The sequence below is a fragment of the Taudactylus pleione genome, unplaced genomic scaffold, assembly GCF_031769625.1.
Source record: "Taudactylus pleione unplaced genomic scaffold, aTauple2 ptg000039l, whole genome shotgun sequence".
Taxonomy (NCBI): domain Eukaryota; kingdom Metazoa; phylum Chordata; class Amphibia; order Anura; family Myobatrachidae; genus Taudactylus; species Taudactylus pleione.
Genome location: NW_028284441.1, coordinates 8,333,407 through 8,347,676, shown reverse-complemented (window position 1 = coordinate 8,347,676; position 14,270 = coordinate 8,333,407). Strand labels below are relative to the sequence as shown.

The window sequence follows — 14,270 nt, the reverse complement described above, 5'->3', positions numbered from 1 at the left end:
CTTTTAATGCTACTCGCATTAAAAGGTGTCAGTTTACATAGTCCTAAACTCGCCTGCACTCGCAAATGCAGTAGCCTCGAGCTGAAAAGTTCGCAGGCTATTGAATTTGCGAGTTTCAGTACAAACTCGCACTTTTTAAAAGTGCGAGAAAGTGCGAGTTTGTACTGTTACTAAAACTGACTACCTATTACATTTGGCCCATAGCGTTTTTTAATTTGTTGTATGTGTGTGTGTATATAATATATATACATATATTAGACACAGCCCCAAGGATTCTCAACCCTTAGAACCAAGAGTGTTAGGGAGAGTGATGTCACAAACTGCTTTGTGATGTCACCTGGCTGCTGGCTCAGTGACTTATCAACATAATTTCCCTCTTTGTACCTTCACCATTTCCAGTGGTAAGGTGCTTTTCTTGTGCTTAGCGAGCTTGTGTTTATATATAATATATAACATGAGAACAAAAAAGAGAAAGCGACCAAAGAAGAACAGGTGCGCTGCAGAGGAGCTAGAGGCTCCTAGCGGGAGGAATAAGGAGGATGTACGCGAGGTGAGAGGAGACCTTCCCAATATCCTAGAGGAAGGAGGCACTCAGGTGAGCGAGGAGAACCGGGCAGCTGAGACGGCCTCAAAGACTCTCCAAAAGAAGAACAAAAAGAGTCAGACTAGATCTAAGAAGCCGTCAGATGAGGCCCCAAATAAGAGGAGGAAGGTGGATAAGACCAGCAGTAACAGAGTGGCCATTAAGAGGCCCCTAGACAAGATGGAGGACAGCGGGAGGAATAAAAAAAAGAAAAACGAGGAGCCAGAAGATCCAGGTGAAGGACCCAGCGCGCCCATCAGTACAGCCATAGCTGTGTCAAACCGGAGGGGCAATAAGCGGTCTCACACAACTGAGGGCAATGGCGGTAAAAAGAAATTTAAGACAACAACAGGTAAATTATTTTTATTAAAAAATATGAAATGTATTGTAAATTTTAATACAGAAGTGAGGTGTCAGGTACAGTACCTCTTTATTATATAATAATTACTATTCTACAGCACCTGTCACTTTGTTGTTCTATTGTCCTATCCAATGTTGTAGTCAGGATGATTTACCCCTTATTAATCTGTTTCATCTCTGTCGCACCCCAAGAACATATGATAAAGCCACGTAATAATATACTGACTGGGTACTACAGAAAACCAGCATTAATACTGTACCTAATGGTTCATAACACATGACCACAGTTGTATACTTCTCTCTTTCTGGGCAGGATATATCATGCATCGCATTTTGGATGTCATACATTGCACCACTAGTCGCATACAGTAGTGCGGTATGTATGTATAACTGCGATTATAAATGTAAAGGACAGCTCTTCCAATAAGAGCCGGTGTGCGGACTTCCAGGTTTATGACCCAGGAGTCCTTCTGCGCATGCGTGTCTGTCGGCGAGCACAAGTTGTAGGGGACACTGGGAAGGATCCTATTGGATCCCTTGTCGGGGAATTATGCGGTAAGAAGACAATAAGCTCCTATTAGGCTATGGGGTACAAGCTCCACAAAGTTTTGCTTTTCTGAGCTTGGGGCATATGGGGAATGTGATCAAACCTCAGAAAACAGCAGTTGTTGGGTTTTGACCGCATTTTGGGCTTGATGCATCCCGCCCTCTATGCTATAATTATCTGTAACATTTAAAAAGTTACATTAGCAGAAAAAAACCCAGAGCCGTAACTAGACTTTTTGCTGCCCTGTGCCAGAAAAAGCATAGGTGTCCCCCCCCCCATCATTTTTCAAATTGGGACATAAGAAAGTGTACCCAAAAAAGGGCCATGGCCTCATGGGGATGGGCCAGGAGAGAGATAGGGGAAGCCAGGAGATGCTGGGGATAAAAGAAGAGGAAGCTACAAGTGAGAATTATAATAAACAGGGAAATTGACAGGCACAAACAGCTCCCCCTGTCCTGCGGTGCCCTGTGTCATGGCACTGGTCACACTACCCTAGTTGCAGCCCTGAAAAAAAAAAGTTCATTTCAATTAAAAATGCTGATTTCTATTTATATCACAAGGAGGAAGTAAGAACCCCCCAGCCAGCTCCCCTGAGACATTGGCTGCCTCTCACCTGATGGAAAGTTTAACCTTCCATGGAAAGATCGGAGAGGGCAGTTTCGGGAAGGTAAGTGAGCAGTAGGGATTTTCCTGACTTCCCTGTAAACACTGCAGCAAATAGAACAGACCGTCTGATGACATAAGAACTTTACTTGCTGCATCATATTATTTATCAGCCATTATATACACAATGGGCGCTCTCCATTAAAAATACAATGGGGTTCATGTGAAAAGGCAACTCTGAAGGAAATAGCAGCGTATTCCTTGTTCTTCCTCCATATTTGCTTTTGGACTCCTCCAGCATGGCTGGACTAAGGTTTGTAGGGACCCCAGGGCAGCTAACTTGTGGGGGCCCCTACCCAATAAAATGATGAATAAAATATGTTGGCGATGTTATTAAAAAGTATAATGTGAAAATACTCCCAGCACCACAAATGTGTTAAGTCCACTGTAGTGCCCCAGTTCCCATTATGCCACACAGAAACCTCAGTTCACATATGCCATAGTGCTCCCCCATGCTGATGCTATCGCTATGTGTAGGGGGTCCCCAGTGTGGGGGAGTGGTCTCTTGCAGCGACAGGCAGCACTTCCTGATGTTAGTGTATGTGGGGTGCGGTGACTGACAGTCAGATTACAGATGGCATGGGGGGGTGGGGGGGGGGCGCATTCTCACCTTGTTCTGAAGAACGCTGTGGTCACTTTGTCTTGTCACCTTCTGTTTGTACAATGATCTCTGGGAGTGTTGGCTCTGCAGGCTCCACAGCTGAGGACACTGAGCCTGATTCAGGTTGGATTGCAGTGATGCCTTCGCACGCAGCCGGCTGATGTTTGCATTCTGCGCATGTGTATAAGACACAGTGCGCGTGCGCGAACCAGGCGCTGCGATCGGGAAGCGGTGGAAAGCAGGCATGCCTGTGCATTTGAACGCCGTTGCAAGGGTGTGCATAATGAAGCCCCTGCAATAGAATACACTGGCAGAGGTCTAGATGGTGACAGCAAGTTTAGCAGTCTGTGACGTATGGTCAGGTCAACCACAACTGTGCGTATGGGTTCGATGTTACTCAATGTTATCGATGTTTGTGCTGAATTGTGGATTTATGTAATGGGAAGTGGGCTGCTTAATACAGCGGTTGGCGTCTTGTTATAGTGTTGCAGTTGCCGTGTGATCGCATTCATTAGTATATTTTCGCAGCGAACGGATACATGCAAACGCAGCCTTGCATTCCATGCTAAATCAGGCCCACTGTGCATTGCTTCTGTCCCTTAGTACCAGTGATGTAACGTCGCCCCCGGCCTGAATTACATACTGCACTGCTCCCTGGGGTCCCAGTCCTCACTCTCTGTCTCATCCAGGTGTTGCTGGCTTCCCATACCATCACCAGACAGCGGCTGGCTGTGAAAATGGTACAAAAGAGGACATTAGTGAGCAGCTTTAGGAACTCCATGTTCATAGAGAGAGACATCCTGGAAATAACTGGGGAGAGCGCGTTCTTCACGCATGGATATGCCGCGCTCCAGACACCGGTAAGAGTCTCTGTCACAATTATGACTAACGTCTTATTACACCGAGTAACAGTTTTGCTTAATAAAAATAAAATATTTATTGTATCTCATCGGTTCATTATAATAGTTCTTGTTCTCAGACACTTGTATGTATCACCTTCCTCCTATAGGTCACAGCCAGACTATCCAATGCCATAGCTTGCTGGCTATGTTATTGCAAATATATATTATGTAAATTAACTGAATAATGTGTATGAGGAACAAGGTAATAACACATAACACAACCGTTCTTGCTGTGGTAACGGTAACACTTTTCCTATCAGGTTACCGTTCCACCAGAGTACGCTGTGCCCCTCCCCCTTTACCTGTCAGCAGCAGCAGTCTGTGTCTCCCCAGCCCAGCAGACCCTGATGTATGCTGGGCTGCGGTGGGACCAGGGAGGCTGACCAGCAGCAGCAGTCTTCTCTGGATCAGTGGAGGGAAGAGGAGCGATTAAACTGATTGTACGCCCCCTGGATTTGCCTGGCTATGGGGCACACGACTTTGCCCTGCGCCACAAATATAATTTTTTGCTTTTCATTTTTTTTGTTACGGCGTGTGGCCATGGTTGGCATAGCGGGGGGTGGTGTGGCATAGGAAAGGGAGTGGCTGGCTCATGATGCGGCATTGGAGCGAAGATGTGATCACATAATCGTGACCCGGCCCTTCGCTACACAATGCTGGAGATTACATGAATTGCCAGCCCCCGCCCTCTCCCCCGGACCAACCTCAAGTAGATGCTGCAGATAGAGTGCAGTGGGGAGCAGGGGTGTTGGGGTGACATCTGGCCCGGGAATCTCACCCACTTTTTAAGGTGGTCAGGAGCTCCACCCAATTTTCTGGAGTCTGCCTTCCATTTCGGGATAGTAGGCAAGCATGGTGACATACCGCCCAACTGTCCCGCATTCAGCGGGACAGTCTCATTTTTCTGGGACTGTCCCGCTGTCCCACCCACGGGCCGCAGTGTCCTGCGTTGGGGGGGAGTTAGGGGGAAGCATACACGCAGAGCAGCGGGTATGCAGAAAGAGAATAGATGATGTGCGCACAGCATCTATTCACAGTACGGGGAGAATCCCGGGGGCAGCCCAGCATCTCGGAGATGCTGGGCATGCCCCTTAGTGATGCAAACGGGGGCGTGCCATCCAGCCACGCCCACTTCAGCGCGTAGAAGTCCCGATTCACCTGGGACAAATGTTGGGAGGTATGTGGGGAGTATTGTCTGCTGTGTGTCAGAGTAATGCCCATAATGTAACTGATGCCATGCTCTCTGTCTCTTACACAGGACCATGTCGTTTTCATCATGGAGTACCTGAGTGGGGGAGACCTGACCCAATTCATAAATTGCAGAGCCCCTTTTGACATCAGTACTACAAGGTAAGAGTGACAATGGGTACATTCGGTGCTGAGGCCGGTGTCTGGCTGTGGTGTAAGATTAGCCCAAATTTCCATTGTTTCTCCCACTAGGCTCCTTTCATTGTTGCCCCATAGCCACTCCCCTATCTCCACATCTTGGTGCCGATCCCCCATAGCATCCTATCAGTATAACAGCAATATATGGAAATAATTCAGCCTATCTGGCCCAACGTTTATAATATGTAAATATCATTATTAATATGAGAGATAATAACAGCACCTCTGTACATCTAATGCAGTAGGGCTCGGCCCATGCAGCCTAACGCTGGGTACACACTAGCCAATGTGTACCAGGACGATATGTTGGCCGACCAGACGATATCTCATGCAACCGTGGGAGCACCCAGAAAAGCCGTACACACTATGCGATCCACACTAACTGTTATTCCGTTATGTGTCGTAACGATAGAGCGTTCAATGGATCTCATAGTGTGCACCCAGCATAGCAAATCCAGGCCGGACCATTATAGGTTTCCATGGTGACAGGTCTGTGTATAATAAAGAGTCTCCTGGACTTAGGGCTCCAGTGTGTTACTTAGCCATACAGGAAGCCTGTGTGACAATGTTTCCCGTGACGATATCAGGGGGAATGTGCCATCTCATTATTATCAGTCATCTCACTTTCACAATATTTCTACTGATAATTATTTTCTTTCTTCCCCATCAGATTTATAGCAGCAGAACTTGTATGTGGGTTGCGCTTCCTGCACACGAGGGGAATCATTCACAGGTAACGTATTATTTCTAATGATCACATATAGTAACCCCCTCATAGAGTTACAGTGTAGCTGTTATGTCCTTGTCATTCATTTCTGGGTACCATCATGATATTTGGGGTAAGACTGTTATGACCGCTCCACGCACCATCTTATCTCCCCCTTCATCCCACCCCATGGATAGTGACTGTATGCAGCTGTTCTCCGCAGCGACTGTCATCCTAGTGACCACATCTCATGTTACAGGTCCCTTTCTTGCACTGTGAGCGGGATGCAGGACGCTGTGCATTTTGCATGCGATGCATCCCGCCACTCACTGCAAGCATAACATTATTTATTAATGACGTATGCTTGAAAAAAATCAAAAAGGACAGCTCTCCCGGGAAGGGCTGTTTTTTGTGATAGAAGAACCACGGGTTTATTACCCAGAAGTCCTTCTGCGCATGTGTTGAGTGACGCACGCACTGCGGGGAGTGTAGGGTGGTATCCCTCTCAGAGGGAGTTCCGAATACAAGCCCATAGGCTTCTCTTGGACAAAGCCATCTAAAGATGGCATTACCCACTACAACCAAGCCCCGGAATGTATGGAATTCCGGAGCTTGGTGCATACGCGGTGAGCTGCATTCTGCATTGCTGCATCCAGCACTGTGACACTCTAATGGTTTTTATTATGTCACTCTGGGGACCTTTCTCCACAACAATCCAAGTTCTACAGCTGGTAGTTCTCTGACAAACAGAACTTACACTCACTCTCCTCACAGGGACATGAAACCAGACAACATTCTCCTGGATGCAGCCGGCCATGTGAAGATTGCCGATTTTGGCCTGGCAGTGAAGAATATCCATGGCCATAAAACGATCAGCGAGTGTGTGGGGACCCCAGGTTACATGGCCCCAGAGGTAAGTAACACAGTCTTCCCCTACAGGCTTCTCATGTCGCCATTTCCATATTTATCCCACCATATCCTGGTCCCAGTGGTGTCACAATGGGGGTGCATGGGGTGTGGGCCGCACCCGGGTGTCACCCGCCGAGGGGTGACACCAGGGGCATCTTTAGAGAGGAGGGTGCCCATGTGCATCCCCCATCACAGGCCCCCTCTTCTCACTCCAGCGGCCGGCAACTAACTGACGTGGCTGGCCGGCCACCACAGAATCAATAGACTATGGGCACTAGAGTGTGCCCGGAGTCTATTGCGCATGCACAGATCACCGAGGAAATGGCGCAGCCGCCATGTTTCCAACGATTTCCTCACAGCGTATGTGCAAAACACCAGAAAAATGGCTGCGGTTTTCGCAGCAGCGTGCACGTTAGGACCAGTATGTACAAATAACAGCCTAACTCGGTGCCTCCTGCCAGGATGGACAATGTACTAACTGTTTGTTTCTCCGTGTTGTCACAGATAATTTGTGATTTACCATATAACAGCATGGTGGACATCTTCTCATTTGGGGTAATTTTCTATCAGATGGCCACTGGGTCCTACCCATTTTATGCCGGTGAGGAGACCATTAAGATTGAGTATTCTGTTATGTATGACGCCCCGACGTATCCAAAGAACCTCGATCCAGAGATCCGGAACATCCTTCATAGAGTGAGTATAAACACGCGTATAACTGGGTCCGGAGAACATGGAGTCACAGAGGAAATAAGACCTAGATTCTAACTAAGCACACACTAAATCAGGGGTGGGGAACCTTTTTGCTGCCGAGGGCCATTTTGATATATATAACATTGTTCACGGGCCTGTTGCAGGCCACGCCCCCTTGTGTAAAGTCACACGGGGGCACGGGTCACAATTGCCGGTTTACAGCAACAGGGAGCTGTAAGGGCAGTGGTGTGGCTGTCTGAAGTGTCCTAAGTACACTCCAGGCGGCACTGCTGCATAGCTTATGGCTGCAGGGTGCCATTCTAGGCACCCTGATAGCCAGAAGAGGCTAGCAGAAAAAAGCTACGAGGGCCAGACCAAATGATTCCACGGGCCTTATATGGCCCCCGGGCCTGAGGGTCCCCATCCCTGCACTAAATGCATAGGCTATAAGGGGTATAATTACTAAAGTGCAGGGTTTTAGAAGTGCAGATGTTGTCCATAGCCACCAATCAGAATTTAGCTATTATTTTCTATAGGGTGCTAGATAAATGTTAAGTAGGATATGATTGGTTGCTGTGGGCAACATTTCCACTTCAAAAACCCGCACCTTAGTAAATATACCCCTAAGTGTCTACAGTCACAGCATTCCCACCTAGTTATAGCCATACCCCTCAAATGTAACTACAGCAGCAAGGCAGCAATGTGTAATACCACTTTTCCACCAAAAACCCGTCTCCAACCTGAGACACTGAGCACGGCTTGCAGCCAGGTTTTGCCCCTTTTACACTGGCAGCTGGACCTGGGTTATTTTCTGGGTCTAGCTGTCACAACGGACATGGCTCTTCCGTGACCCGGGTCTTCCAATGTTACAGTGGATGCTTGTAGATGATGTCAACTCCAAGCGCTACTGAAGCCAACCAATTCGCTGGTTTGAGGCATGCCCCTGGTCACCGTGACCCAGGTCACGCTGTTTACACTGCACCAAAACCTGGGTCCTTCAGTGACCAGGGTTGGATTCCTGGGTCACAAGACCTGGGTTATTTTTCAAGGACTGTTTTACACCGAGCCGTAACCAGGATACATCCAGCAATAACCCGGGTTATTGTGCCAGTGGAGAAAGGGTATTCGATGGCCGGGTATGAAGTTTGCTCTGAGAAGACTGCCCCATTTAAAGGGCAGCTATCATGAAGCTGCAGTTGGAATAGGCTTTGGATAATATTATTACATACCTTCTATTTATTAGCTAGGTATAAAGTAATAGGAGACCTGGCTGCATTGGCATCTGATTAGCAGTGGCAGGAAAAGGGTTTTATGTCACTGATCAGATCTTTAGTTATACATATTACTTGCCATATTGTCTCCTCTTTTGAAGGACTCACTTTCTGATAAATACTAGTAGAATACAATATAGAATAATGATACAGTCACGGCCATAACAGGGCAAGAATTTACACTTTGCCAGCCCTGACCCCCAAACATGTGCTGTCATGACATCATGATGAGGGGGCAGGACAACTGGTACCAGGATAAAGCTAAATGCCGGGAATGTCCTAACTAAGGAAGATCCAGGCGGCTCGGTAGCAGCTCTATGGCTGCTGGGTGCTGCTCCACAGACAATTAACGTCACAAATATTATTTTACTAGAAGAATAGCATTTACGTTGAATAAGCCTCCAACAAATGTAGTTGAAAAACAAAGGTAAAGAATTTTATACACGGCGTCCTGAGAATAAAGTGCCATAGGGAATAAGGATGAAATTGGTCTAATGGTGCTTGTCTGCCATTAACAGCCTATACGTTTCTGTTTATCTCTACGGTAGCTCCTAAGCAAGTCCCCAAAGAGGAGACAGGTGATGTGCAGCAATCTGAGAGGTCATCCATTTTTCTGCCCAATCAACTGGGAGGAATTGGAGGCTGGAAGAACAACTCCCCCATTTATTTTGCAGCCTGTAAGTATATGAATAAGATGGGAATTTATGCCATGTGTGCGCTATCATGCAGTCACATTATCCCATAGAATACTGGGTGCAGTGATGGATGATGATGAGGAGAGATAAGTGACTTTGTAGGAAATTGTCACACAAAAGCAAATCTTCTGGCAGAATATTCTGTGTCACAGATTTGCGAAGTCCTGCTGATACAATGGCGTTCCTCACTTTATTGGTAAATTCAGATTAGATGAATACCTAGGAGCATATTTATCAATTGTCGGCATACTTGCCTACTTTTGATAAAGCATTTCAGGGAGATTGTGAAAGCAGCACCTATGAGCGCGTGTTACAGTGGGCGTGTACTGATTAAAATCTGAGGGGCGTGTCCTAAACCTGACACATCCAAATGTAAACCAGCCCAAAAGCAGTTAGTTCATCTGTTTGTTGATGAAAACACACTAAGGGCTCTATTTATTAACATTATTTTTACTAAAATAAAGTGAAAAAGGGTGTTTTCACACCCTTTTCACATTATTTTAGTTTCACCTGTAGTTATTACAGGGCAATTGGAGTAGAATTACTAAAATTCTACTCCAACCCCCAGTATCACTTATTTTTAGTAAAGCAGATCGCATTTCCCATAATTGTAATGGGAAATGTGATCCGACCACAGTTACTAAAAATAAATTGTAAAAAAATACCGGGGGAAGCCCTGTGATAATATCGCCACCTGAAGGTGGCGTTATCCAGGGTCTCCCCCGGTTACCGGGCTCCCACTCTGCTCTAATGGGGAGAGCAGAGGCGGGAGCCGGTACCAGTAATCAGCTATGTGGTCTAAGAAGACCGCAAGCAGATTACTGTAAAAAAAAGAAAAAAAAATTAAACATTTTTTTTTTTACTTACCTGAATCCAGGGACCGGTGATCGGGCATGGCTCCTCTCCGGTCAGCTGGTCTCCCATAGTACACTGGGGCCCGGTCATCAGGTGATCGGGCCCCAGTGCAGAATGGGAGATCACCTGATCGGGAAGCCCGGAGATCACCGGAGGCCAGGAGGATGCAGGTAAGTGTAATGAAGGGAGGGGGGGTCGCTGGGGGGGGTCACGGGGGTCCGCGATCGCGGGGGGCGGGGCTTAGCGTCGGTGGGGGGTAGTAGCGGTGGTCGGTCGGCGCATGCGCAAGCTCTTAGTCGCTGTATTTTTTCCGAAAATACCGCGACTAGAGTGCGGATGGGATCCGCAGGGACAGAGCTTTATCGCAAGCTCTATCCCTGCAAGGGATTTATAGTAAATCCCTGTGATATTGCATGAATTCGCAATGCGAATTCACTCGGTAATATCACACTACAATCCGCATTCAATATGCGGATTGTAGTAAATAGAGCCCTAATACTTTTCAGAAATTCATAGGATCATTGTGCCTTATAATAACCAATGCAAGGAAGTGACACTAATTATCCCACTGGAATGTATATATGTCTGTTTTTTAATATAACAGCTTCAAAATGTGGGTAAGGATGAAATGAGGGAGATTGCTAGACTCTTCAGGGAGACAGGGAGATTGCTACTGTTTCAGGGAGTCTCCCTGACAATGAGGGAGAGTTGGCAAGTATGATTATCGGTTATCGGCAAAAAGAGATTAACATTCCCTGCGATGTATTATGAGTGAAGTGCATACACGGGAGGGGAGATTCAATGCATTGTGATGTTGAATAGCGCAGGAAGGGAGCTCCTGGAACTTTTCAATTCACAGCAATATTTAACTTTGTTGGGAAGCAGTTAAGTCGGAGAATCTCCTCGCACCCTCAGGAGGGTGCGAGAAGACTAAACAGCCCAGTGAGTTGAATAGCTCAGGAAGCTCCCTCCTGGGGCTGTTCAGCACCCGATACCATGCACAAGCTGCCAATTACATGGAAGCTTGTGCAGCAAAGGGGTCTATTCAGATCCTTCCAGCTTGTTACTTACCTCCGGTGGCTTAGAGGACTTCTATAACCTCTCATAGTTAGTACTTCAATTACAAAAAACAGACAAATTTTTACTTTATTTGTTATTGTTACTTTCTACAAATTTACTGTATTTTTTTTCTTTCAAATGTATTTATAATGTATAAAGGAAAACCAGCCCTACAATGTAATAACCCGAAAATCAGCCAGGTATCTCGTCAATTCGGCTACGTACTGTGGGCCTGATTCAGAGCCGAACGCTCTGACCAGAGCGCTCGCTCTGAATCAGGGCCCTCCTCCATGAAAATGGAGCGTCCTCCTGGACGCTCGCATAGCTGTGGGTGACCACCCACAGCTTATGCGAGCGTCCATGATGATGGTCGCGATGGTCAAGACCATCGCGACCATCGGCTTGTGACGGAGACCCTGCGGTAGGGTCTCGCTGCCGCAAGCCCTGGAGTGATTTTGGCTCTATCAGAGCCAAAATCACTCCCACTGACATCACTAGTGACGTCAGTGGGGCCGGCTTCAGACGGTAGGCGTTCCCATGGGAATGCCTCCGTCTGGCAGCCACGCCCATGGCACGCCCACCAAAGGGGGCGTGCTGTCAATCAACATCGACATCAATCAACATCAATCAACATCGACAGCACGCCCCCTTTGGTGCGAGACCCGGAGCGACGGAGAGCCCGTCGTTATCCGGGTCTCGCGCATGCGCATGACAGAGCTCCCTCCATCGTGCGCATGCGCAGTGGGGCAACATCGACCCGCTTGCGAGTGTCCTGCGCTCGCGAGTGTCCTGCACTCGCAAGTGTCCTGCGCTCGCGAGCGGGTCTGAATGACCCCCTGTATCTCTGTCATGTAATTTTCTCATTTCTGGTAGCAGCTCTGTATTAATATATTGATGTATTATGTTATCATGCAGCATATAGGATACCATAACATAGAATAGCGGGAACAGCTTGAACACTATCTAGTTATTATTCTTGGTTATGACACATACAGTGACAAATTGCCCAATTAGCTCGGCATTTACCTGTCTATTATGTGACCAATCTGATTCATCTTCTTCGTAGACCCCAGTTACAATCAGGGAAAATGTACCCCTGGATGAGCTGCTGTCACCACCAGAAGCACAGGAGCCACCGATGTCTATAAAGGAGAACCGCCTGTTCCGTGGGTTCTCATTTGCAAGTGACAGGTGGAAGACAATGCAGACACCATAATGCACCGCAGGTAACATCTCACCCAGTACATCACATCAGAGGACACCGGCTCCATCCTCATTCTGCTACCAACTATCTCAGCTGTAACATCTGCTGTGTCCTCCACATGTCATCAGTGTGTCACCTGCTATGTCCTTCACATGTCATCAGTGTATCATCTGCTGTGCCCTCCACATGTCATCAGTGTGTCACCTGCTGTGTCCTCCATATGCCATCAGTGTGTCATCTGCTGTGTCCTCCACATGTCATCAGTGTGTCATCTGCTGTGTCCTCCACGTGTCATCAGTGTGTCATCCGCTGTGCCCTCAACGTCATCTGCTGTGCCCACCAGTGTGTCATCTGCTGTGCCCTCCAGTGTGTCATCTGCTGTTTCCTCCACATCATCAGTGTCATCTGCTGTGCCCTCCACATCATCAGTGTGTCATCTTCTGTGCCCTTCACATGGCATCAGTGTGTCATCTGATGTGTCCTCCACATCATCAGTGTGTCATCTACTGTGCCCTCCACATCATCAGTGTGTCATCTTCTGTGCCCTCCACATGGCATCAGTGTGCCATCTGCTGTGTCCTCCACATCATCAGTGTGTCATCTGTTGTGCCCTCCACATGGCATCAGTGTGTCATCTGCTGTGCCCTCCACATGGCATCAGTGTGTCATCTGCTGTGCCCTCAACATCATCAGTGTGTCATCTGCTGTGCCCTCCACATCATCAGTGTGTAATTTGCTGTGCCCTCCACATCATCAGGGTATCATCTGCTGTACCCTCCACATGTCATCTGATGTGTCCTCCACATGTCATCTGCTGTGCCCTCCACATGTCATCTGCTCTGCCCTCCACATGTCAGTAATAACATCTTCTGGATCCTCAAGTCAACAATATCATCAGTAAAGTGCTGCAGAATGTGTATGAGGTATAACTATTAATAAAATAATATATTTTCCTACCTCTGTGTATGAGAAACCTGATTGACTCACCTATTCCTTTAATGCATATAAGAAAACCCATCCACTCACTACGCTCTATACCATACAGCGTGATTTATACTACACGGAATGCTGTATGTCAGCAAGCATTACACCCTGCACTCCCCACGGATAGGGCCTGATTCACAGATGTACGCTGATGCTGAACTGAGACGCCGGAGACATTTTTATTACTTACGGGATCGCAGTTGCAGGCAGAGACACGCCCCCGGAAATGGTCACGACACGCCTGCGTTTGAGTCGCCACCTCCCTTATTGCCGCCCACAAACTATCCCTGCCTGTCAGTCACTTTGCGAATAGATTCTCACTGTGAGTGACAATGAAAATTGCGCACGTGCAGCATGACTCAGACACATGCACAGATTACTGATAATCATTAAAACTATGGAAGCAGCGGCATTGTGTCCATCTCTAAATCAGGCCCATGGTCTCATCACCATTCCGCCCTGCTGGCATTTTAGATGGGGCAGCCGGCTCCTCTACAAACTCATGGATCACCAAAGTTACTATTTGTTCCCATGATCTGTAGCCTCCTACAGTATATGCTGAATAATAACTGTAATTTACATTAACATTGTAGAATCATTTGCTGGGCACACAATTCTTATTTGCTGGGGTCAGGGCCGGTGCAAGGTTTCTTGGCACCCTAGGCATAGCTTCAGCCTAGCGCCACCCCCCTTCCCTCAGATAGCTGCACAAGCCCTTATACAGTGCCCCCAGTAGTGGTCCCCCCTATGCAGTGCCCCCAGTAGTGGTCTCCCCTATGCAGTGCCCCGTACACATAAAACAGACAGACATTAAACATTATACTTACCTGAATCCCTGCTCCTGTGCCCGCC

The 14,270-nt window shown here is 47.5% G+C and overlaps 1 protein-coding gene across 1 annotated transcript; it reads left to right on the top strand.

Annotated features, from left to right (window-relative positions):
• Positions 1–454: 454 nt before the first annotated feature.
• LOC148538601 (protein kinase C delta type-like) lies at positions 455–12,446 on the top strand. The gene is made up of 9 exons (XM_088453337.1): positions 455–935; positions 2,051–2,157; positions 3,444–3,614; positions 4,915–5,006; positions 5,713–5,775; positions 6,523–6,661; positions 7,162–7,353; positions 9,170–9,298; positions 12,297–12,446. The coding sequence occupies exons 1-9, from the start codon at positions 455–457 to the stop codon at positions 12,444–12,446; spliced, it is 1,524 nt and encodes a 507-aa protein (XP_088309463.1).
• The last annotated feature ends 1,824 nt before the right edge of the window (positions 12,447–14,270 follow it).